General features: G+C 35.2%; 1 protein-coding gene across 1 annotated transcript in view; it reads right to left on the reverse strand.

Moving 5' to 3' along the window:
• The window catches only part of USP34 (ubiquitin specific peptidase 34), a gene marked incomplete at its 5' end in the record, with an annotated part of 118430 nt that overhangs the window by 76690 nt on the left and 15760 nt on the right, over positions 1-25980 (reverse strand). Inside the window, 8 exon segments of the mRNA XM_029085744.1 lie at positions 100-230; positions 636-671; positions 1264-1393; positions 1796-1921; positions 4614-4706; positions 4797-4878; positions 13893-13954; positions 19208-19400. Coding sequence (XP_028941577.1) covers positions 100-230; positions 636-671; positions 1264-1393; positions 1796-1921; positions 4614-4706; positions 4797-4878; positions 13893-13954; positions 19208-19400 — 853 coding nt within the window.

A 25980-nucleotide genomic window follows, 5' to 3' on the forward strand; every position in this document is an offset into this window, starting at 1 on the left:
ATTCAGGTTTTGAAATAATGATGGAAAAAAACATTATTTCCATAGGTAGTAATAGGCAACTCGGTAACAAAATTAACAGACTAAGATTTACACTCCTACCTCCGTATCTGAAAGTCGCTGCTGTACATGTTTTGTTCTGTTAATAAGCTGTTCCTCCATTTCAATATCACTGCCTCCACTCTGATGAGTGTCACTGTTGTCACTACTTTGAGGGCTTGCTGCTGGTGACCCTGGTTCAAAACCACATTTCCCAGTTACTTTGTGATATCTATTAACTGGAATGTAACAGCATTACATAAATCTGCCTCAAATGTTGAACTTGAAAGCATCCTTCCTGCAAACAGTTGAACAACGGACATAACTCAAACAATCCATGTACCTAAACACTAAAATTCTTTTTAGAACACTGAGCATTTTACTACAAAATCTGTATTCTGATGTCTCTTCTTGCCAGTATAAACCACAGCTATACGAACTTCCTAGATTCTACATGAAATCAATTTTCATTTGACTTCTCATAAAAACATAATTTCAAACTTTTACTAGTTCTTCTTCTATTCAAATTCAACAGCTGTAGAAAAACACTGGAGTATCAAATGTATCAGATTGTGGTGTACTTCTAAAACTATACTTACAAGGTGAGGGGGCTGCTCTTCTGAGCTCCTCTTCTTCTGAAGGAAAAAAGCAGGATGGAAAAATAAGTGACTAAAAATCTTTTTGTCAGCATATAGTTGTCCATGATTCATAAAAATCAGCAGTAGGAAAAGAAAGGGAAACTACAGTAAAATGGCTTGGTAGCACCTCTAGTAATGACTGTGTGGAAATACACAGTCAAGTAAAAAGAAAAACCAAAAACCAAAAAACCAGAAATAGCATGTGATATCAAAAATTAGGTAAAAATTAGGTAAGCTTTTGTAAGATTTTATGTAGCTATGTAAGTTATAGATGTTCAGCAGAACAAGAATAGTTAACTGATGAGTTACAGACCATCCTCTGAATTAAAAAAAAAAAAAAAACAACAGAAAAATACAAACTACTATAGACACACAGAATTGATCTGAAATAGAAAGCTTTCCAAATGTGCTCACAAACTTTTAATGCTTTCATCTTTACCCTCAACTTCTGCTTGAAAAATATGCTAGCATGACACTTTCAAAAAAATACTTCAAGTAATAAGTTCTACACATCCTTTTTGTCCAAAGTCAACAAGGAGACTACAGAAATTCAAAATTTAACTCCCAGATCTATTGGAAAGCCACATACCTTTTTTGTTTCCCATGGGTAGACTGGTACTCAGTAAAGATGCAAAAGAGCTTTGTTTTGACAGCTGAGCCTTAGCTGCTAGTGCATTATTCCACAGTGCTTTTATAAGCATTGATGCCAGATACAAGGTCTATAAACAAAACCAGATTAACAATGTCACTAAGAAGCAGCAGGTTTTGTATGCAAAGATCCACTGTTAATCTTTCTATAGCCAATACTATGGTTCACCAAAATAAAACTCATCAAAATAAACAAATGCAAAAGATAATGTTGCGTGAAGATTCAGACATGAAGTTAAAATCTTCTATCACTGTTTATGCAGTCTTCAAAAATCTCTGAAAAAGATTATAATTCAAAAGCCACAAAAGAAACATGGTAACTTAGCTCATATAGTTTCCTCTCTTATGCATTAGTGAATATTACTTCTACATGCATTCCTTTAGAAAACACAAAGACAAATCCATAATCCTTGTTTAATATACTGACATAATTTCTTTTCTCGTTACAGTGCTTTTGTTCGCCTTGTCTTTACCTGTTCCGTGTGAGCGCTTGGATGAAGAGTTGAGACTAGGTTGAGAAGATGTCTAAGTGGGACAGGGTCCAAGTTTTTGATCAAAGAAGGAAATAAGTCATGTATGTAACGACTGCAATGCTTTAGCTACAAAGTACAAACAGAGAAGGTAACAGGAACAGCAAAATAAACTTTAAAAAAAAATATCAGAAATTGATAAAATTGCCACAGTTAAACGACATCTTTCCACAAATTCTCAGGAAGCACTCATCATGCAGTAATTCCAAACTATATCAGACTTGAAATGTTGCCTAAACTTAATTTTTAAATTGTAAAGCATGTAAGGTTTAGTGAAATAAAATGTAATAACATATTCTTTAGTTCTACTTCTAAGACGTTTGTTGAAAAGAAGAACTGGAAGTTTATTTTGTATTTTAACTTAAATGTAATTTCTAAAATATTAGTGTACATGCTAGATCTGCGGGAAATAACATTTGCAATCATAGAATCACAAAAACATAACGGTTGGAAAAGACCTTTAAGATCATCAGCTCCAACCATGAGCCTGACACTGCCAATTCCACCTCTAAACCATGTCCCTGAGCACCTCATCTACCCATCTTTTAAATACCACCAGGGAAGGTGACTCCACCACCTCCCTGGGCAGCCTGTTCCAATGCTTGACTGCCCTTTCTGCGAAGAAGTTTTTCCTCATCTCCAATCTAAACCTCCCCTGGGGCAACTTGAGGCCATTTCCTCTCATTCTAACCCTTGTTCATTCCCTTGTTAGCAGTGGTAAATACAAATTCCGTTGTTAGCAGTGGTAAATACAAATAAAGACATTACAGGCTAACATGAGATTTAGAGAATAGACTATGTGAACTCTGTGAGGATTGTTTATAATTCTTTTGTCTTTCCAGTAATGGATGGCAAAAAATATGACAATATGTGTGGCTAACAATTCTATTTACACATGAAAGTGACAGTACTCGTAGATGTTTCCTCTTAGGTTAAACGCTCCTTTTTATAGTCACTCAAAGGGTTTATGTTCGTAAGGATGTTGATATGAAAAAAATAAAATAATGGTTATAGGAAGCTTCTAGAAAAAACACTGGTTACCACATATGCCCCTCAAAAGGGGATTTTTCATTCTTTATTTATTTTATTTTGCCTTCCTGGCATATAAAATATCCCTGTCAGCAGTTTATGGGGTACAGGCCATTTTTCACAGGATTCAAACCAAAATGAAATTATGTGGGTTGAAACATCATGGACATACCTGCTTCTACTCAGAAAAGATAATTTTTTGTCACAAAGTTAGTTTAAAAAGTGGAAAATATATTCTTTAAGGCCTTCTATTCTTTTATTCTAAAGTTGTCAGCCTTTTAAATAACATTAGAGCTTTAAACCTTTTACAGAAGTAAACAGGACAATTCTGATATCAAACATATTTTTAAAATATCAGTATGTCAAAATTAACATCTGACCTGTAAAAGAAGTATCGCATTTGGGTCATTACATAAAGTTATTAAAATAGTATAAAAGAAAAAAATCCAGAAGTCTAACATTAGTGTGAGTTACTGTACGTGTGAAAACGTCAAGGAAGGTAAAATATTGCTTTAAAAATGTAAGCAAAATAAGTATTAATTACTGTGATACAGAAAATTGTTACAGCCTATCAGAGTGAATGCTGTTACAATGAGCATTTATTAACATACCAGCTGCATGTTACAATGACAATGGGCTACAGACGTCTCGGCATGTGTATACAGTAGTATTTAATTGAAACAAATTACAAAGAAATATTGAACATAAAAAACCTCTTCAAGTCTAACTTGTAAAAGAATACATTCCCTATATCTGTTCAAAAAGATCAATTTCATTTCTCTGTCCTTAATTTTGAGCCTATTTTTCAGAAAAATTGACATAAACCTTGAGGGTTTTTTCTAGGTTTTTTTTTGGTTGGTTGGTTGCTTTGGGTTGTTTGTTGTTTGGTTGGGTTTTTTTTAATAATAAAGGCAGAATGAAACAATGGAAGAACAGTTTCCACAACAGGAAATCACAGAATCACAGAATGGTATGAGTTGGAAGGGACCTTAAAGCTCATCCAGTTCCAACCCCCTCTGCCATGAGCAGGGACACCTTCCACTAGACCAGGTTGCTCAAAGCCTCATCCAACCTGGCCTTGAACACTTCCAGGGAGGAGCAGCCACAGATCCTCTGGCCAACCTGGGCCAGTGTCAATATGTCTACTGTATTCAAATCCCCTAAATAAAACATTTCACAACCTAAAATAAAAAACCTAGCAATCCATTTAAAGTAGCAAACAAATATCTCTTTCTGAAGGAAAAAAGCCTACCAGAGTTCCCAGGTTTACCATGCAAAAAATAAAATCTCAGTGCCATGAACAGATTTTCACACCAGTGCTGCAGCACAACTCTAAACGTCACTGCCACAATTTTCACCTGGAGTGAAAATTTGCCCCCATCAGGAGTAGCAGAAATTGAAGGTACAATATATAGGAGCAAGGCAATTCAGCACAATAGTAAAAATATTAAATCTACCCTCAAATTTTCATCCCCATTCTTAGTGAAAACAGGTCTTTGCTATGCAACTTGATTTTCTTCTTCTATAAAAGTGCCTAGTTGAAGTCTTGCATCTAATGAAAAAACAGTAATTGTGGCAGTTATCTAAGTTAAAATTTTGGTCAGCAAAACAGACAGACAGACAGACAAGAAAAAGTAAGAAACTCAACTTTAAGAACGTACAACAAAATCAACTTGCCATTTTCTGTTTTGTTTTTTTATCACTCCTGCAATTATAAAAATCATATATATACCTGTGCTGCAGCCCAAATACAGTCTATATGTTGAGTACTAAGTCTGCCTTCAGCTGCAAGAAAATTCAGAATCACTTGGCACTGCTTGATGATCTGCAAAGCAAGAACATATTGGGGAAAGATTTACTATACAAGAAGTTACTCCTTCATGTTTATATTAAAAATAAAAAATTTTGTACAAACCTCAATATGTAAATTTGGTCCAAAGATGTGCTCAACTACATTGTTGCTGATAAGCCAGTCTGCAAGCTCTTTTGCAATTGACCTGGAGATGAAAAAAGAGTGGAAATGTATGTAAAATTATGTGCCTATAATATATATGCTGTGCTCTTCCCTTGCACAGCATGTCTTTCAAATTAATACCTGTAATTGTAGTAAGCATACAAAAACTGTTTTCAACACAAAGCATACTGAACATTCATTGATTCAGGCAGGAACTAAATGATTTCCCCATTTTTTTCTTTAGCTATAAGACTAATGTCAAATATCAACACCTCCCATGCATCCCTCTGGATCATTAGCAAACATGTAACTCTACCAATTTTATTAGCTCACAGAGCTCAACAGACCACCTACAGACCACTTTCAAAGATGTCACAGGTAAGATTTTGATAAACACTGCTATTTAACTCAAGTTTATAATGAAATTCCAGAACCATTGAGTTTATAATTGTAGCTAAAGGTGGGAGTGATAGAAATTATTTTTTAAAAGAAAATACCTTAAATATTTTTAAATTCCCTTGCATAAATAGCAACTCACACATCTTTTAGGTTATACTTACACACATGTAGCATACAGATACTTCAAAATTCTCATTTGTTTAATCCACAACAATAAAGTTTACCCACTGCCAACCCATAAGCAACTATTCGAACAGAACAGGACAGGGAAACTGAATTTTCCAAAACAGAAGCTGAACTTCCAGAAAGGACTGCCCTGTCTGGAAACTAGTGCATAAGCTTCTCTTTATTACTTCCTTTCAAGCAAACATTTGTTTACACAAATTTTGGCACCAGAAGCAATTAGAGGACATCACAGTATTTAAAGCACAGCCTGTAGTTTAAATGGCCCTGGAATAGAAGCGCTCTGTTTCACAAGAAGGGGAGGATGGGAGGGAGGGGGTGTCTTAAGAGAACCACAGGAAGAATTATTTTTACCACTGCTATCTGTGTCACATCTATGGTCACTATTAAAATTCCAGGACTGCCCATCTTTATCATTTGCAGGAAGAAAACAGGATTCTTCACGTAAAAAGAGATTACCCTTGTAGGTTTTCCAAACCGGATTCACTTTCTGGGGCATGTGGCCAGTTCTTCAATTGTTTAGAACTGCCTGATCCCTACGGATGAACTCAGCAGAGTTCCTATTACTCAACACACACCATTCCTATATTGTGCCCTTTTCTTCTAATTACAGGACATGGGGAATCAAACATTCTTATATTGTTCAAAAAAGACAGTATCTCATAACATTTAAGTAATGACTGGCTTGCAAAGTACAACAATTTACCAACCAGTATAATTTATGGCTTATTAGCAAATTAGTTCTCATACTGTAAAGTGAGCTTGACAGGGTATCTGCTGAAACAGGGATAAAAAAGATAAGCCAGGTCTGTTCCATGAAATTCAGATCTACTTAACTTCCTACAGCCTCATTTCAAACCAAACCCACCACCCCCAACACTCCAAAGACCAAACTTCGGAGCATGCACATTGCAGACTCATTCAGGGCTTGACTTTCTGTCTAACAAAACCTGAAGCAAGATCTTTTCACACACAGGCTATGATTTTGCAGATTTTACAGCTAAAGGAACTTATTCATTTGCACATATGGTACCAGTCTCCTTTAGCAACAAACGTGGCTCTAAAAAATGCTCTTATCTACCTGCCTCCATGCTGACAAGCACAAGTGACCATAGTGGCATCGCCCATACAGCTCAAGGAACTATAACGCTGTTATTTTTCATTTTCTCAGACAGCTGATAGACTTGATATTACAGATTCATCTTAAATCACAAATGCCCAACCCACACTCTGAAAACCGAAGGCAGCCTGCAGAAAAGGTCCTTGAACTTATGGTCTGTTCACCCCTAGTTCCTTCTTACGGCTTTACGTTTACATTTACATTATGGCTTCTGCCCTTGCTGTGGGCAGAAGTGCTCCTGCTACATGTCCAAAATACAAGCAGAAAGCCTTGTAGTTTGCATTTGTCTAATCTGGTCACAGGATTGAATGTACACCCAACTAGATGCGTGCAGGAGACCTGAACTGATGCACTTCTGGGTTATGAAATGTGAAAAAAATCATTGCATATGGTCCTCCACAAGAGGTAAAAACCTTAACTCCTGAGTCATAAGTCAATGGAGCTCATTTTGTTGCAGGACCACTTAATTCCTTCTTGGATCTGAATTTTTAAATTCAGCATGAATCCCAGATAAACACTGCTAGATTCACTAGGCAATGTTAACACGAAAGGAGATACTGCACTGCGTGTCTCTTTAAACCAAACACTTCTGCTAGTGGCACAATGTCCATTAGACATCGTATCCAGAATCATATGTTGCATTTTAGCTACACCAAAGGAAAGAACAATAACTCTCTCATACAGTGAGTCCCCTCCCATTTTATTGAGTACGGCAGTTCTCTTATCTCTAATCTGCAACATTTTTCCTCTGAGAAATAATGGATTATTCTTTTGAAGGAATACCTTTTTTTAATAGATGTATTCTCAATGGTAAAAAACCTCTTTATCCTACTGGTGAGCTCAACTGTGATAAAATGACATCTCATATTTCTGAAGGTAAACATTCATTTGATATGGATTTGTTGAGGATGACCAAAAACAAGAGGATCCTTGTGAAAGGCAAAATGCAGCCTTTGTGTTTCCCAGAGAGAACTGTTCCTCCCAGAAAGTTTTGCTGAGGGCACACCAATCGCTAAGTATACTGCCTTTAAAAATGACCAACTTAATACCAGAACAATGTACTTGGTTCTCTGATATACTAGGAAATATACTTATGATAGCAGATTCAAGGATTCACCAAAGAAAGCTAATTGCAGTGTAAATGAAGGATGCTTGACTTATTTCCTGAGAACTTCCATTTCAGCAAAGGGGTTTTTTGTCCAGTGGTTTTTTGGTTCCTTGATAAGTTTCCTCAGTTTTAAACAGAGTGAACACCTTAACTGACAAGCAATTCAAAAACTTCAAATAAATACAAGTAACTGCCAGTGTATGAATAAATTAACTTATGATTTAAGTTTGTATATTGTCACTTACCCCATTTTTTACTTTAGTAATTACCAAAAGACCTACAGCTGTGAGAAATTTCAGGTACACTCAAGTTCATAAAAATTCACTAAGTTCTGAGTTGCATCAATAAGCAGAGCAACCTTGAATAACTTCTATTAAAAGATTTAAAGTATAATTTTCAATATTTTTCAATGCATTTTAATTTTAATTTCTAGCTATGTTAACATTTCTTTCATATGGTCTTTTTTTTTTGTAATTCAAAAGTATTTTCCATAGAGCAATTTGAAAATTATTATATGACTATTACTATACAATATCACTACAATTCAAGCAACTTAGCAAGAACCCAATTTTCAGTAAAAATATGGTCAAATTTTCTTTTAAAAGAAGTAGTTCTTCAAAAGGTTATAGAAAAAAATTTCCTCCTTCATAATGAAGGAAACAGTGAGAGTGAAAAACATGCATTATGATCAAAGTACATACATGCTTTTTCTTCCAACGTGAAAGTAGCAGCACAGGTAACGGTTTTACAAATAAGAGAACTAAGTCATACAGGCCTTAGCAATAAGAACATTCACCTTGGTAATAACACATATTAGCTATTTTTCACGGATTTAGGAATTGGGACAGCAAGAGGAAAAGTCATTTAAAGAGATACTCTCTGTGAGTGCATGTTGTGGGTGAGGGAGGAGGAGAAGAGAATGAAAAAGTAAAGTTAGCAGCTCCTCTGGTTTAATTTTCTCTAAATCCTTCTCACACGGGAAATCTACACAACATATTGGGCTACATGATCTCTAGACTTCATCAACTTCCCTCTAGACTTTTAATTTAAATTCACTGACAATTCATGTCTGTCAAAAATAACTGTTTTACTTCCAAGAAATGAAATTGAAGCACTTCTGACATCAGTTTCCCCAGGTATTCCATGAGACTGGGGGTAAGAGTGGAACCTACGCAGTTTCTGATACAACTTAATGTTTGCAAACTGTACTTACGAAAGGCCAGCACCGCAGCTTGAATTCTGTTCATTATTGTAAATAAAACTATCTGGAAGGAAACTACAGTTTACACATTTTCCTGGTAGGTCAAAGAAGGTCTCTCTATAAGAGGGTTGGGTTAAAGTCCTAGAAACATTTTAATCTAAGGCTGTGGTGCAATACTTGGTAGCCATGATGACCCAGATCCAGGAACAAATCCCACAACAAAATAACCACCCCAAAGAAAACCTTATTTATCCAACTAGTCAATTCCCAACATGATTCACCACGCAGCTACAAAAACACACCAGATCAGTACTGGAGGAAATGCAACAGTGTGTCATCAACATCACTGAAAAATGTAATATAAAACTGTGAAAGAAAAAAAATGTAGAAATATAATGAGCAGCTTGCAAAGGATAAAGGCTTAACATTTCTTAACAAAATCACCCAAATAGCATCTACAACACAACAATGGATGGGAAACATTGATCTCAACTACTTACACAAAATAACAAAATGGTGGGGGTGGGAAGGGACCTCGAAAGATCATCTAGTCCAACCCCCCTGCCAAAGCAGGTTCACCCAGAGCAAGTTGCACAGAACTGCATCCAGGGGGGTTTTGAACATCTCCAGGGATGGAGACTCCACACCCTCTCTGGGCAGCCTGTCCCAGGGCTCTGGCACCCTCACAGTAAAGAAGTTTTTCCTCATGTTTAAGTGGAACCTCTTGTGTTCCAGTTTGTGCCCACTGCCCCTTGTCCTATCGCTGGCCACCACTGAAAAGAGTCTTGTCCCATCCTCTTGACATCCACCCTTTAGATATTTGTAAACATTAATAAGGCCCCCTCAGTCTTCTCCAGGCTAAACAGATCCAGCTCTCTCAGTCTTTCCTTGTAAGAAAGATGCTCCAGCCCCTTAATCATCTTTGTGGCCTCCACTGGACTCTCTCCAGAAGATCCCTGTCTCTCTTGAACAGGGAGGCCCAGAACTGGACACAACACTCCAGATGTGGCCTCACCAGGGCAGAGCAGAGGGAGAGAAGAACCTCCCTTGACCTGCTGGTCACACTCTTCTCAATGCACCTCAGGAGACTATTGGTCTTCTTGGCCACAAGGGCACCTTGTCGGCTCATGGTCAATTGGTCACCCACCAGTACTCCCAGGTCCTTCTCTGCAGAGCTGCTTTCCAGCAGGTCAGCCCCCAACCTCTACTGGTGCCTGGGGTTATTCTTCCCCAGGTGCAGGACCCTACACTTGCTCTTATTGAACTTCATCAGGTTCCTCTGTGCCCAGCTCTCCAGCCTGTCCAGATCTCACTGAATGGCAGCACAGCCTTCCAGTGTGTCAGCCACTCCTCCCAGTTTATTGTAGGATCAGAAATGCCAAGAGGATACAGCAGGCACCTTCTCAACACACATTCAAGCAGATATTTTTGTTTATAAATAGATATTTTCTTATTTGGCACTCCAAAACCACTACTCTGACATAATCTTGAATTTTTATTAAACTGTTGTGTATGCCACTAGGAAGAAACAGTAATGAGCTGAGCGAAAACCTTTAGCTCTATATTTTTAAGAGAATATCTGAAAAGATTCCTGGAATGTGGAATAGAGAAAGGGGAAGAGGTGTTTAAATGATGCTGCCATAAATTCAGCTGGTGAGCTTAGAGAAAAATTGAGAAAGCGAGAGTTAACACGAGCTAAGAGAACAGTGGTGAAAGGAAAAAGCAATACACAACTTGCAGCTAGATATCTCAATAAATAAGAGAGAGAAAAAAAAGGAGAAGAAATAGTCCAGATCTTTCTGTTCAGAGGTGAAATGAATTTTGGACACTTGGAATTACTCTCTAGGAAGCTTTTTAAGTGAGGGAAATTAAGTTTTTAAATGAGGCAGGAGGTTGTCTCAGCCTCAACCTGAATCCTGAAACTCAAATTGTTGGCTACCTGCCAAGTGAAAAGCAAAACAAAATATCTCTTTACACATGTTATTTCCACAAGCTGACAGTGTACTCATTAAGGAAAAAAACAACACTTTTTCCTCTTGTGGTCCAAATAGCACAAAAAATACCTTCCCTCCCTAAAAGGCATGATCATTATTCACTAACCAACATCAGCAAAATAGTTTTAGGAATCACTACTCAAAGACTTTAAGACTCTTCTGTTCAGTCTCATTATTTTTAGCTTCAATAGATTTCATACTGTTTAGTAGCTCAGACTGCAAAAAACATTATTTTATCTCAAGAGCCAGGAATAGCCATTGCACTTTATCTGGACAGTACTGATACTCAGTCACCACAAACCCTCAACCCTAGAGAAAACAGTCAAGTAAACTAAATCTAAAAAGACATACAAATATCTACAGCTAGAAAGCAGTTTTCTCTGTCTTCACTTTCTGCTGCTTTCAAGTGCAAGTTGTGAAATCCAGTGTTTCCCTAGACAGAAGATGCTTTAGCTTTTCTTAACCAAGGATAAATTTGCAACCATGCAGATAAAGGTGGGAAGCTACTACTGCAAAATATTTGCTAAAAAATCCTGAGGATACTTCCAAGCAAAAGGGAAGAGCTAGGATTAACTGATAGCTCTTTTTCAAAAAAAAAGATACCTCCCGCAAACCCACCTTATTAAGATACAGAAGGAGAAATCCCAAAGGTTGACAGTTCCAAACGCATCTGGAAAAGTCAAAACACATAATGGGGATGACAAGACATAATGCAAAACATCTTCCTTTGATAAATCTGCAGAGGCTACATAGGTACAAAATAAATCTCAGACTTCCTTTCTCCATGAAGGAAATAGGAATGAAAAGCTTTCCTTTTGCTGCTCATTCAATCACTGCCAACTCCATAAGTGCCTTCTCATCCAAAAATTTCTCATGAACAGAGGCTCTAATGAGAGGGCAGCTTTGTACTGAACAAATTGTAGAAGTGAGACATTTTCCCCATCCTTCTGCACCAGCCTTTTGGGACTATTTGACTGGAAGAAATCAGTGATTTCAAAAACACCTGAAGATGAGCAGCAATACTCGATACTGATTTGTACCCAAATTTTCCGGTAAAACATCAGAATTACTGGAAATCAGATTTAAAAAAATAAAATAAATAAAAATAAAAATCACATACTACAAAAGTGGTAAAGAAGGTCTTCTGTTCATGCTGCATTCCTATCAAATGACAGGCTGTTTACAGATGCCCTTGCCAAGAAAGTAATATCCCAAATGAGAATTTGACAATTTCCTTCAGCTTTAAAATAACTCTGATGTTCTTGCATAGTACATCTGCTCTTCTGCAGTGAAATTCAAGCACCCTTCTCTTTTTCCCCTGTCAATACCTTTCCTTTTTTTACATTTGACATAGAACATCAAACAGTTTTTCATTATGTTTAACTGGCAGAGTAACTTCTTGTTTATGTTCCTTAATTATTTACAACTAGTTAAAAACTATTTCATTCACAATGTGTTTCAGAAGGTAAACTAAACAAGAAACACCTCTGTTTCATGTTTCAACATGAAAGAAGGAGGAGAAGAAACGGATAAAACTGAGGTAAGAACACACCATCAACTGGCAGCAGAGCATTGAAAATACCCCAGCCATCCATACCACCTCACATACTCAACATGTTATGCTCCTGTAGTATTTCTTTCTACTGATACAGAACTAGAGGCTTTGGAAAAAAACCCAACAGCTCCTAGGGCACAAAATATACAAATAATAATTATATATAAGTATACATTATATTAATATTATATTAAGTAATAAATGTGTGCTTACATTTATTACAATAACACAAATTTTTTGAAATGTACATGAGCCTAATGACATTACACTCAGGTTTCATCAGATACAGTAACATTTGTGTCATACATGATGAGAATTCTTTAATTTTTTTCTGACACTATGTACAAATATACTTTGAAATAAACTGGTAGCTTGGATTCATGTTCTCCTATTGATTTAGTGACAAAGGACAAAAGAAAAAGTTGATCATAGGTGGTTATTTGTTTCGTATTCTCAAGGTATTTTCACATCTTTATGGAAGCAAAACTGTCCTAGATTCTGATTATTTGTAAAATATCAACCTATTACAATAAATTTCACTTCAAACATTCAAGGTATTTACATGAAAGCTACAGTATTGTGGTCTTGACTGCTGCCAGATTTCAATAAGCAGGTGTTAAAATAAAACCATATATAACCAAACTACCCAGATAAAAAAATCAAGCCAACTGCTGCTGTAACAGACTTCTCATTAACGAGCAAAAGATATCGGAGAGTGTGTTTGTAGTGAGATATGCACATGGATACAGCCCCCAAGATGTAAGGAGTATATCACACCCCAAGATAAACTTAAAGAGTATATCACAAATAAATCCCAGATTTTACTTACTTTGCCTATTATTTCAAAAGAACAGTTATTTCAACTACCTAAAGACATACTTTTGTCTAAATTCTAGACATTTCCAACATTTTAAGTTTAGAGTTACTACAAAAATCAATACATTTCTTCAGTGGAATACAATCCCACACATGAATCTTCTCAAAGATTTATGGGAGTCCCCTTTAGAACTGTTAAACACACCTAAATTATACAAATAAGGATTTTAACAATAAATGGTTCTAAAAGCATAGCCTCACAGACTCAGTGGAAAACTAATAACAAGGCTGGGAGCCAGTGATGGCAAGGCAAGTCTTCGTTAACTAAATAATCCGGAGAAATGAGAAGACAGCAAAAATACTACTTGGATATTAATTACCTGGTTCTTATTTATACATCACAATGGAGATAATGGCCTGTTATAGGTATTTATTATTTCAGTATCTACATTTATCTAAAGGTTACCTTGACTCTATCTTTGAAGACAATAAAAAATCATAAACATTTAGGAATATTTTTAAAGTTACCATTTCAAACTATTTATTAAACCCCTGATTAGGATATTTCTAATAAACACTTCAGATTATCAGTACTCCCCACTGTGTATAATCCATAACAACAAGACAGAAGAACTGTAATCATATAGCACTTAAAGTATTCATAATAATGTTCCTACTTACGTTTCTGTGTCTGAAACTAATGACTCATTATTACACACATCATTGAAGGTATGAAGTTGGTTCTATAGTTAGAAAAAGGAAGAAAAAAATTAAAATTTTATCTAAATATTTTGTGAGGTAGTTTTCTTATATTTAAAAATAGTATTAGCGATGATGAAAAAAATTTTCTAGTATTTTCAATGTTTTTAAATAAACAGCTTTGACAAAACTTTGAACAACAGGCATTCTAGTAGGCAGAAGGGATCAATTTTCTTTTTTAATCAGCCTTTCTTTCACTAAAGCAATTAGATGATGTTACAAAACTCCACCCACTCCAGAAATCAAAACGAGGTACAGAGCAGTCACTTCACACATTGGTTTTCATGAGAAATTAAACACATACTCTGGAAACTGATGTTTTAGGATGAGTTTCCCCATTATTGTAATGCTTACTACAACAGCAAAGATTTATTTTGTCACATTATCGGTGTTGAAAGTTTACAAAATTGGAAAGTGAAAATTACATACTTTATATGAAATGAAGCTTTGAAAGGTATCTGAACTGATAAATTCAGATATCTCAGAGAAAAAAAAAAGCCTGTTAAATATTTACATCTCTCTTCCACCCTTTCCACCAGCATCAAATTTCCAGATACAGAGATGGCTGAGTATTGAATTCTTTACATCTACATAGTATTTTTTAAATATTTAAAATTATATAATAAAATTTATTTGTCATCTTGTTTTTAAAAAATTAAAGACACAGAAATGTGAATTACTGACATTCAAATATAAACTTGTTGCATAACTTCAGCAAAATATTTACTCTTTTCTTTCTTGAAATAAGTCTGGTATTTGCACTCTATAATTCAGGTGACAGCTAATCTCCTGCTGTCTTTACACAAAGATTTATTTGTGTCTCATCTCAACAACTTGTGGAGAAAAAGTTTTTTGAAGAAATAAGATTGAAAATATGCATTAAAATTAGTGAGACACGAGAGTTTGTTTACACAATTATTAATAGATAAGTTACTAATGGATAGTTTCAAATGAAATATATTTAGGAGTGGAAAAACACGTGAATAGAACTTCGTGAAGAAATTATGACCATTCAGAACTGGGTCAGATAAAGAAGTGAAAGTTCACAGGCTTTTCTGAAGACTTACTCCCCAAAACCAAAAATGTTTTGAAAGAGATCAGTGAGTGAAAGCGTATTGAACTGTTACTATTATCAATTTTAAATCCACGGTCACATTGATCCAAATTTCCCATACAAAAATCTTACCCAAAGGAATTACGACAAAAGGTGTTCTTTTTCATACTGTAAAAACGGTTTGAAAATTCCAGTAAGTTCAACTAAAGTCTTAGAATTCTGACACAACAGGGCAATAGAAAGTACACACAGGTTAGTGTTGCACCACCTTATCCTCAACTCATCTCCTAACATTTTTTTTCACTTCATGTTTTATTACCATGAAATGCCAGAGGGAATAAAATAATTTTTCAATTTTTTACTATATATGAAACATTGTAAGAAACTAAAGAGGCCTGTGCCCAGACATTAAATTAATGTAACACATGTGTGTTAGTTATGAAGTACAATAGAGGCATAAAGTCTTCAGCAAAGAAAGCTGAGAACAAAAAGGCATCTCCCTAGCTAGTCTTGTCTCAAGACACCATCAAAGGTAATTGAACTGACTTTCTACACAGGAAACCAATGCAAGAAGAATAAATAAGCACTGTTCAAGTTTTGCACTGAATTTGTTCCAGAAAAGCCTAACAATGCTGTATTTGCATTTTCACTAACCCACAGAACCAAAAGGGGTTGAAAAACTATAAAAGAAAGGATGGCCAGATCAATTATGAGCATAAACTTTCATCTGTAGCTGGAAGGACAGGAAAACAGAGTCCTGTTTGTGAGGAAATAGTAGAGAGAGAAGAGGATATTTTGCAGCTGAACCTCAACAGATCTCAACAGATGACTGGGAGATTAAATCAAAGAGAAACAAGGTAACAACAACAAAAAAAAGCTTCAGGTATATCTTGGTTTATATTTTGCTGTTCTTTTCTGTAGCTATTTCCAACTTCATATTCAGCCACCCAAGCTTCCACTTTGCTAAAATTAACTTTCATGTGCCTGTCTTCAATTTTGTTTTGTAAATAAGAACTTTAGCCAGATGATATGACACATTATGTATGTGCTACTCTTTAAGGGAGGCAAGTCTATATTTGGTGGTAAGCAAATATAATCCCTGTATGCCATAAAGCACATATTCTGTGTGTGTCAAGAGGTTCCGTGAAACATGAAAGGTTTAATTTTAGGACCAGTCATGTTAGCTGTCAGACAGGGAAGGAAAAAAAACCTCCTGGCAGACACAAATCAACACCTCCATGTTGGAAGACATTAATCTGTTTAGATTCACTGATACTTTTGGTCAAAGATTTCTCTCTCCACAACGAAAGCAAAAGTACATTTATCTTGGAAACAGAACAATCAGGCAACCCATATAAATTATTTGACCAAGTCTATTTTAGCCTTGATCTTGTAAGTTGAAATTAGAATCTGCACCTGACTCAACTTTACATACAAATTTTTAGAATAAACCTTTCTTTGAAATAAAAGTATATATTGAAAAGTTCACACTTTAAAATATTTTGCACCTAATTATGCTAAAAGTTTTATTTGAATCTTCACATCTATTTTCAAAATGAAATGAAGAATTGCTTCAAGGCTAAATGCTCAATTTTTGGCAAAGGAAAATCCAGAAAAGGAAAACATTTTGCAGTTGCAGTTATCATAGTTCTAAAATCTTGAATACAAAACAGAAAGCTAAAATTGTGTTGGTTGGGAGGAACACTTCAATTAAATTAATTTGAGAAATTCTAGCTATCAGAGACATGAATAGAAAAAAGAAACTTCAAAAAGGTAACTTCATTGAAACTTCAACAAAAGTGCATTGGTAATAAAGTTGTGTGAAAATACTAACTACCGAAGCTGAACTATATCACATCTTCATAAACACATCTTTTTTGGCAAAGAGGACATAAAACTTCAGTAAAGAGGAAGTCAAAATTTCTGTAAATTTTGGTTTGTATTTCACACTCAAAGTTGCACAGACCTGGCAACTAAAATTGTTCCAGGCAAGGCATACAAAACTAAATAAACCAAAATGCTTCTCAAACTCTGAAGTCAAGCAAGAAAAATGAAAAGATGCTTCTTCCAAAATTATCTTCATAAGATCTTTAAAAAGAGAATGAAAGAGAAAATTGCCTATGATTTGAATGAGAAAGAAGAATGAATTATCAGAGTTCCAGAGCAGTTGTAGAGACTGTTCATATTTAAAGACTCAAAATAAGTTATTAACAAATAATATTCCTTTTTTTACAAGCTAAAACCTATTTTGGTCTAAAAATACATCTGTTATTAAAAATCTAATTTTTACAGTCATATTTATCAATCATAACAAGTCAAAACATGTTATAACTACTCAAAATTACACAATTTCGCACTCCCTTGAACTACATGACTGAAAAATAAACGAACAGATACATTCTTATTTTCAGACTTTCTTTCGGTAAGGATACCCAAAAAGACATACATGAGTAGTTAAAGAAGGACAACGGTACAAAACCAAATAAAGTTCTTACAGGAATAAAAATAACGTAATTGGAACTATGAAACCATTGGAAATTTACTTTCAAACAAATGATATTGAAAATTACATTTTCCAAAACTGTGCAAAGTAAAAAAAAAAAAAAAGAAATTACTTTTATGTCCAGTTAATGGCCATATTTTAAAATGTATCTGCCACATATTATGAGATATCTGTAATTGTAGAAATAATAAAGCACATGGGGATGAAAAATCAAAACAAAAAATATATGCTACATTTTCACCTAAGACTTTATCAACTCTCTGAAGTTTTCTTATTACACAAAAAGAACCCTGAACATTCACTTTCCACTAATAAATTACGACAGAAGATTAGAATTCAGGCACTGAGTATATTATATGTAGCATTTCTGTAAAGTAATATAAATTACTTCTGTATATAAATTGTATTTACAGTAATGAATACATGCTGTCACTATTTCTTCCAAAAGTTAACTTTCTCTGTATCTTGCTTTAGCACCTCCACTGGATGAATTGCATTATGTTTTCATTCATACAAATGCCAAACTGAATGGACAATGCATTCAAGTCCAATAAATGCAGTTACCCTTAGAACAGCATTTGATTAATAGTTACTAAATGGAGGTCAGACTTTTTTTAACTTAGAAGGTCATATATCTAGGTAAATTAAACATTTACTTTGGTTAAAAAACATCAATAATCTGACTGCAAATACTTACAGGATATTTTAAATTGTCATTTATTAAAACAACTGTAAGCACTTCCATACATAAATATAGTGAGAAGTAAACTTGTATTTACTGACACTCAGTGAAGAGAGCCACTGAGTGATGCTATGTAATCAGCTGGATCAGAGAAGGCCAAATGTGTTCAGAAAATATTACAAAACTTAAGGAGAACATGTTTCTTCATTCTAGTATAGTTTGCTCCTGTTCACCATTTTCTGTGTTAAGGCAAACATAACCATATAACCCATAAATCTTAAATACAGGAGTGTCAGAAGAAACACAAAATTGAAAAGGCTCAGATGAATAAAAAAGTTCCCTTAGGACCTTCTGTACAACTGTCTGTCTATGGCTTTAATACACACATAGGGATCAACGGCAAAGGATGCACAACAGATCTTGACTGGTGCAACGTGGACATTTCCATGGGAGAGAGAATGGTGGGGTTTTTTATTTTAATCTATTTCTGTTTGATGCTCTCTACATTTACCTCTTCAAGTCACGTCTTCTGCTAATTAATGCAGAAATGCTCTCTTGAGAAACAGACTACACTAAAACAGGAAAAAGAGCAATACAGAGCAATACAGAGCAGCTAATTACAGTAGAGTCAAGACACTGTAAAGGTAAAAATGAAAACAGATTGAAAGCCTTTGTAAACAACAAATATAGCCACGTCAAGGGACTTCATTTCAACCTAGCTGTCAAAAAACATGGTTATAAGACAGTTTTGTTGAGCATGGTAAATTGTTCAGGATATGTGTAACAGATCCTTGCGCTGCAGAACGTAGCCATCACTTGGACTTATCTCTCAGTGAACCCTGTATTCACAGTCATGACTATAATTTCCCAAGACTGCATATAAAACGAATCTGCTATTTTCACACATTTAAAAAGCCCCCAAAACAAGTCTGTAACTCACAAAACACAAAAAGAAACATTTTTTCTAAATATTATTTATATTTTTAAAAAGTTCTTACTGTTATTTGACTCAGCCCAGCCAATCTCATTGTTAGAGTTGGAGACATAAAGTATTTAAACGCAAGATCAAGACTTTCTTTATCAAAACACAAGGCTGTATCCAACGGTTCTTTAACTGTGCTCCACATTAAATCTGCCATGTTCCGGGCTGCACTCTGTCGCAACTCCTGGTCTGACAGTTTACATAAATACCTAGAATAAATTACAAATGGAAGAGGGGATGGGGGGAAAAAAAAAAAGAAAAAAAAAAGAGTATGATTCAAACTAGAACATTCCTGGAACACCACCTTATATCAAACATATTTCCAATAGCTGTAAGAGTACTAAGCCTTAAAATACCACTATCAAAGTTGGCAACAATTAAAAAACCACCATGGAAAAACAGAATTATGCAGAATAATTTTAAAAGTAAATAAATGTCTTATTTTAAACCTCTTCAGATTTCTTTCGTTCCACAAAATGACAGGAAAAATGACATTTTCTTCAGAAATGTAGGCTGGAAGCCTAAACACTGTATCTGTTTCATGGGAAGGTGCCCTCTCCAGATAGCTGCATCATGTCTATTTACATTTTTTAAAACTGAAGTGTCACAATGTGCTTAACATATTAATATATTTTAAAACTGAATTTCTGGAAACAGTGTCAATGGACGACAAACAGCAAGCTCCGACAGCAAGAATCCTCTGAAGATCAATATAACTTTTTTTGTGGCCTCAGTCACAGAACAAGAAAGAATTATAGGTGCGCAATCATGTTCTGATAAAACTAGAGGAAATGTGGTACATGTACTTTTTTTTTTCCATAAGTATATGGCACCTGTGCTGGAACATCAGTACTCCCTGTGCCACAGTACTGCCTGCGCAACAGGTTAGCACATGAACACGTGCCCAAGTTGTTTCTTCTATTGACAGTAATGATGATCTCTAAGGACATATGTGAAGCATCACCAAAGACCCAAGGAATCTTTAGAGAAACTAAAAATTATAAAGAATTTTAAACTGCTAAGTTCTTCTTACTGCAAACATCTTAGATAAGGGGTCGTCTGATCATGCACAATGAATTGCAATACAGATACTCTCTGCAAACGGGAGACAGAAGAAATAATCATTTATAAGAACTAACAGAACCTAGCGCAACCTCAGTCTTACCTAAGCAACTGCAAGATCGAGACATACCAAGAAAATCTACACTGAAATGCCTGTAAAGTTCACACATAAAACACTGACACAGTTGAGAATTTCTTCTAAACTGAATACATAAGAGAAAAATGTTTAGAAATGAGCTTTCCTGAGCTTATTTTGAAGACATTAAAGATTGCAGTGAAAGGTACATAGAGACAAGATTAGCGTAATTAATTTTTTCTGCTGTACTTCAGCATTTTGAAGTTTCAACTACATCCAAACTAGATTTAACTACACAGAAATGCGTTAAAAATCCATTTGTTTGACAGCCTAAGCCTGAACTTATCCTTGGAGAACAGCCAAATAGATGCATGAATGTTTTAAAAAACACAAGAGATATTACAACTACACTTAACTAGATTTATGCACCATTTCATTGCATTTATATCACATAAACAGCAATAACTTTTTTAAAACAAAGCAAAAATGCAGGCCCTAATTCTTATTTAGATTGAGGCCTTTTTTCACAGTTCTTGTGCAGAGGCCTTAAAATAAACACACTTAAATGATACTTAACATTGTCAAACAGAAAAGAGACTTCAGTCAAATAATGAAAGACTGTAGATCTATGATAGAAATCACAGCTAAGAAACAGCAGGACAAAAGAAGGACCATCTGGGGCCAAGGTAATCAGATCCTTCACTGTTATTAATTGTGAAATTTTTCTTCTCATGTGGAGCACTGGAAATCAGATCATGACAAGGAAGTAATGCTTCTGTGCTACGATTTCTGAAGAAAAGGAAAGTAGTAACGAGAAGGGAATATTCATTTGAAAACATTCAGCAGCAAACCAGACCCAGTGACCTATCTTTAACCTACAGACAGGTGAGAGGAGTTACACTCTGATGAAAAAATGCACCGGTCCATGTTCCAAAACATTATAATCTCAATATAACTATAAGCAACCTCAGACCAGTTTTTATCTCCCCATTTTTATACTATAATCACCCCTGGTTCCCAAAGCTTTTCAATGTTCATAATGCACATCAAGTCATACTCAACTTTTTTGTGAAGGATTTCTGAAGATCTAGAAGATGTTAAAATAAATTATATTAATTTTTTCATTCTATATATGCCAGATAAAGCGTGCTTGTATGCAACAGGCAAGTGGGAATGGACACAGATCTACATATATAGAAAGGAGGGTGCTTTTGTGGTTTCGCTAGGCTTCTGTAACAGGATTTTCAACTGAAATCTTCACACTAGAAAGTCTAGTGAAGCAACTATGTTAATCTAGTTAATATTAATTTTATTTTTATTTTAATAAAAATAGGGCTCTTCAGAAAGCTACAGAGCAAAGAGCACATTTTGCTTGTTAATCTGCATCCTAAGGTTTTTTTTACGTAACTGGGTTACTCAAACCAGGCACAGTGTAAATGTAGAAGACAGCACACTTCTTTTTAGGAGTATAACTGTACCTACACTAGAAAATTTATTGGCACTACTACACTGGTCATAAATCAAATATGATCATATCTTTACTACCAGGATTAGAACTATAGAAACTTGCAGAGCAGGCAAGGAGGCATTTTTATTGTGGAAACACACAGTGGTCTAAGCCCGTCTGTATCAATAAAATGGGTCCATTTTATGCTTTTACTAGTAGAATATTATTATTAACAAAAAAATAAACCTTTAGCTAGCACTGGCAATTAACACACATCTTTCCTTACATTGACTAATTGTAAATTTTCTGCATTGCCTTACATAAGAACAGTGATACTATTGCAAGACTAAAGGTCTACTTAGCCCAAAATAGCCACTCTAAAAGCAGATGAAAGATTTATCCCATATATATAAAAAAATGGATGAACCTATCTACTACTGTGAATTCATTTATCTTTTTCTATTTATATCTTTGGCTTTCTCATTAACCTATGCCAGTTAAGTGTCACAGTTACATTCAGGTGAAAATCAATCTCCTTTCATTTCTCCTGTCTGCAAGCTGACAATTGTCATGCATGTTCTCAATTTCTTATTTTTTGAAAAACTGTGAATTGTTGTTCCCTACTTATTGTCTTTATACCACTCATATAACAGCTATCTGCCTGACAAAAAAAAATCCTAGACTATGCATCTCCTCCTATTAACATAATTTTTTATCTCCTACCTTCTTCATCACCCTTCCTATCACCTAGGTAGTTCTGTCATTATCTCTGTGAGATGGAATGATCAGAGCTGTATATAGTATATAAATATGAATATGTGACTGATTCATATAATGGCTTAATAATGGGTTCCATTCTGTCCTGTTTTTTTTTTAATTCCTAAATTTTTGCCTTAGAGGAATAATGAACGATACTTCAGGATCTGTGTAATCTAGTAAATCTGACATTTTTGCCTACATGAGACTTTTGGAAAGAAACATACCTCTTTTTATACATATACATAAAGGACAGTCTATTTATTATAGGACCTGTCCTGCCAGCCTGGCATACTTAAAATAATCAGTAAATATATATTATCCAAATTTAATTAGCATACACATTAGTTTAAAAAAAAGTAATTTTAGACTAGTGAAACTATTTAAATTTGCTGTATTTGGGGACAGAGAGAGCCCAGTTTTAAACGTGCAGTTCCATGTTAATGTAATGCTTACAATCATATCTTATGCTTCATGACTTCAGCTACTCAGTTGTGAAATAATCTTTTTTCCCTTAATCTGACTCCTTTGGACCACAGCTGCAAAAGGGATATCTAGCAGAATGAGTCAGCACTCCTCAGTGACAAGAAGAATTCACTTAAGTGCCTGGCTATTGTCTCCTGACTTGTCTATTCTTTGTACCTACAGCATAAATGTTCAGATTTTTGGAGGAGCTAAATATTTTCTGCAATTGAAAACTTCAAGGCATATTACAAGAGTTTTTCTCGACATTTAGTAGCAAGGAGTGGTCTGAGGCACTCCTACAAAACCCAAATTCTTAAGAAAAATATTTTCAAGCAGCAAAGTAATTTGAATCTCTCACTGTATTTTACAGGAATCATCACGGATCAACAATTCTGTTCGGAGCTTCCAGTTCCTCTGCATACAGCAGTGCTATGCTTGTGCCGTGTGCCGAGACTACATGGCTAACACAGGCACAACTGCCACTTGCAATTTCCTCTCCATATGCTTGAGCACAGAATGTTCTTTTTCTCCCTAATGGGCAGAGACATGAATTCTTCATAAAAAATCTCTTTAAGATTCGTCTTGAAGAAGGAGAGAGGAAAAAGGGACAGGAGGAGAAAGGGTTAGAACTAAATATGATATTGGTCAGTGCTAATGATACAACAACATAGCTCTCAGATTTCACCAGAGGAACTTTTAGTATGACACCAACTGTGATGTCAAAGAAAGAAGAATTTTAGGTCTTTTCCTTCATACTATCAAGCACTTTTTGGTGGTTTATAGAGGCACAATATCAGACATACAACTTTATCTCTTACTTCTCGTAAAGCTGGATTTCATTGCTAGCCTTTTTCCTTCTAAAAGACAGAACTATCCATGACACTTTTGATCAACAATCTTGTCACTGAAAAAACATTGGTCTCAAAACACCACTGTTTATAGCGGCTGCTTTCTTGAGGCATTCAATATCTGAAACCATGTACAGCATCTCTCATCTCTGGTCTTGAGGTGGAAGTCAGCTGGAACCAATGTCTTTTTATAAAGAGATCATCAACAACTTGCCCTCATTTATAACTGCAAAAAGCTATGACTTATTTTCTTGAGTCTCTTTGTCAATAATTCTCTTTTTTTTCATTACAATTTTGCAATTCAAAATGCAGAATTCTAAGGATTAGGATCAGTAAAAGCTTCCTTCTGAGGAGGTCAGAACCACTTTGCTTCCTTACTGTAAGCATGTCCTCTATTTCTTTCCTGAACTGCTTAAAAACATAGGCTCTTCAGAAGCAAGATACAATTGCTAGTGCTCCATTCCCCAGGCAGAAAATACCATTTATTAGTCTTCTTTTAGTAGCAGCAATAATGACAGGATTGTGTCCATGATCTTCGCAAAATCCAGCAAATAATCTCCTCTACAAGTACAGACTATGCTATTGCATAATTTGCTATTTCATCCACTCCTAGTAGAAATAGCCAGAACAGCAACATAGGGGTTAACCTCATCTGATGAAAGATGCTGCTAGGATGCCAGTCAGTCTCTCTCTCTGCTTGTGTTGATCAGCACTCCAAAATGCAGTTCTTGCAAGGATTCTACATGAGTGGCAATTTGGATTAACAGTCAATTAGAGCCCCAAGACTCTTTCTACACTAAAACCGTCTCCAAGCCCTCCTTCTTACTTTGCAAGTTATTGCAGGATTTGTTCCAAAGGTGCTGTGCTGCTGTTTGTTTTTTCTTTTTTTTTTATTAAAGTAAAAAGCAGATGGAGACCTAGAGACCCAAGCTGCTAAGACAAGATCTGTAAGCTTGACAACCACATCTGGTGAGCTGCATACATCAAGAAAGTCATCGTTTACTGAAGGCATCTGTGCTGACTTCTGTCCCATATAAAGGTATAACACTGCAGATTATTTTTGTTATATGGCCTCCAAGCTTCATGTCTCCCACTCTGTAAAACAAAGCTTTGGATTTCATTATGTTAAGAAATCCCAAATCTCCCATCTGGATTCAGCTGTGAAAAATGGAAACTGGGAGAACATCCCCCTCCTTCTCTAAATTGCTAGTGTTTTCCACAGATGTATTCTGTATCGATATTATTATTCTGATTGACACAAACATATTGTAAATGCTAAGAACAGACATCAAGGGCATTATTTATGGCAAGATGCTGCTGACAAATCTCACTTTAAATCAGATGCAAATATTCTATGGGCAAAGTAAAGAGGAAGAGATGAGAACACAGGAAAAAAATCTTCTACTCATTCCAGTGACCCTAATTACACCTATACTTATAAAATAGAAAATACTTTAAGAATTATACAATGACAGACAAGTGAGGATTAACAACAAAGACTGCAGGCTGTGTTATTCTGTCTCACTCAAGTTCTTTCTTATCAGTCTATCTCTAACTGCTGATCTTTCAATGCTCTTTTTAATTTCCATACATTGCAAGAAGATAGGCAAGGCTTATGAATCAAATTCCCAGGTACATGAACAACCATTAATGGAATATGTACGGAGACAAGAACTTGAAGATCCTCTGTCTGTCTGCCTGAAAACTGCTTCATGATTAATAATTACCTGCACAAGATCTCAAAGATAACACATCAGCCTTAAAGGAGTGCACACGGCTGGACTGTAACTCAAGAGTGACATGTTTTAATAAAAGATCAGAATACTCTTCTCTCCACTGATATCATTTTGGTGAAGATCATGTTATAGCAAAATAAATCAATAGCCAAGGCAGCACTTAAATCTTTAGGGCCAAAATCCTTTACAATTAAACCAAAACATTTTTAAGTATACAACACAGTTCTGAGCCTCATTGTTCTGTGCACTTTTTTGTTGCCAATGTAATTATTTTTAAGAGTGTGATTTTATACTGGTATAGTCAAGACAATCTGTAAAGGCACATTGATTGCTATCAGGGAAGTAAGCTATGACCAGTACAAGCACATTTCTAATATTACAGTTATAGGAAATCCAGAG

The sequence above is a fragment of the Antrostomus carolinensis genome, unplaced genomic scaffold (genome assembly GCF_000700745.2).
Source record: "Antrostomus carolinensis isolate BGI_N321 unplaced genomic scaffold, ASM70074v2 scaffold6717, whole genome shotgun sequence".
NCBI classification, from domain to species: domain Eukaryota; kingdom Metazoa; phylum Chordata; class Aves; order Caprimulgiformes; family Caprimulgidae; genus Antrostomus; species Antrostomus carolinensis.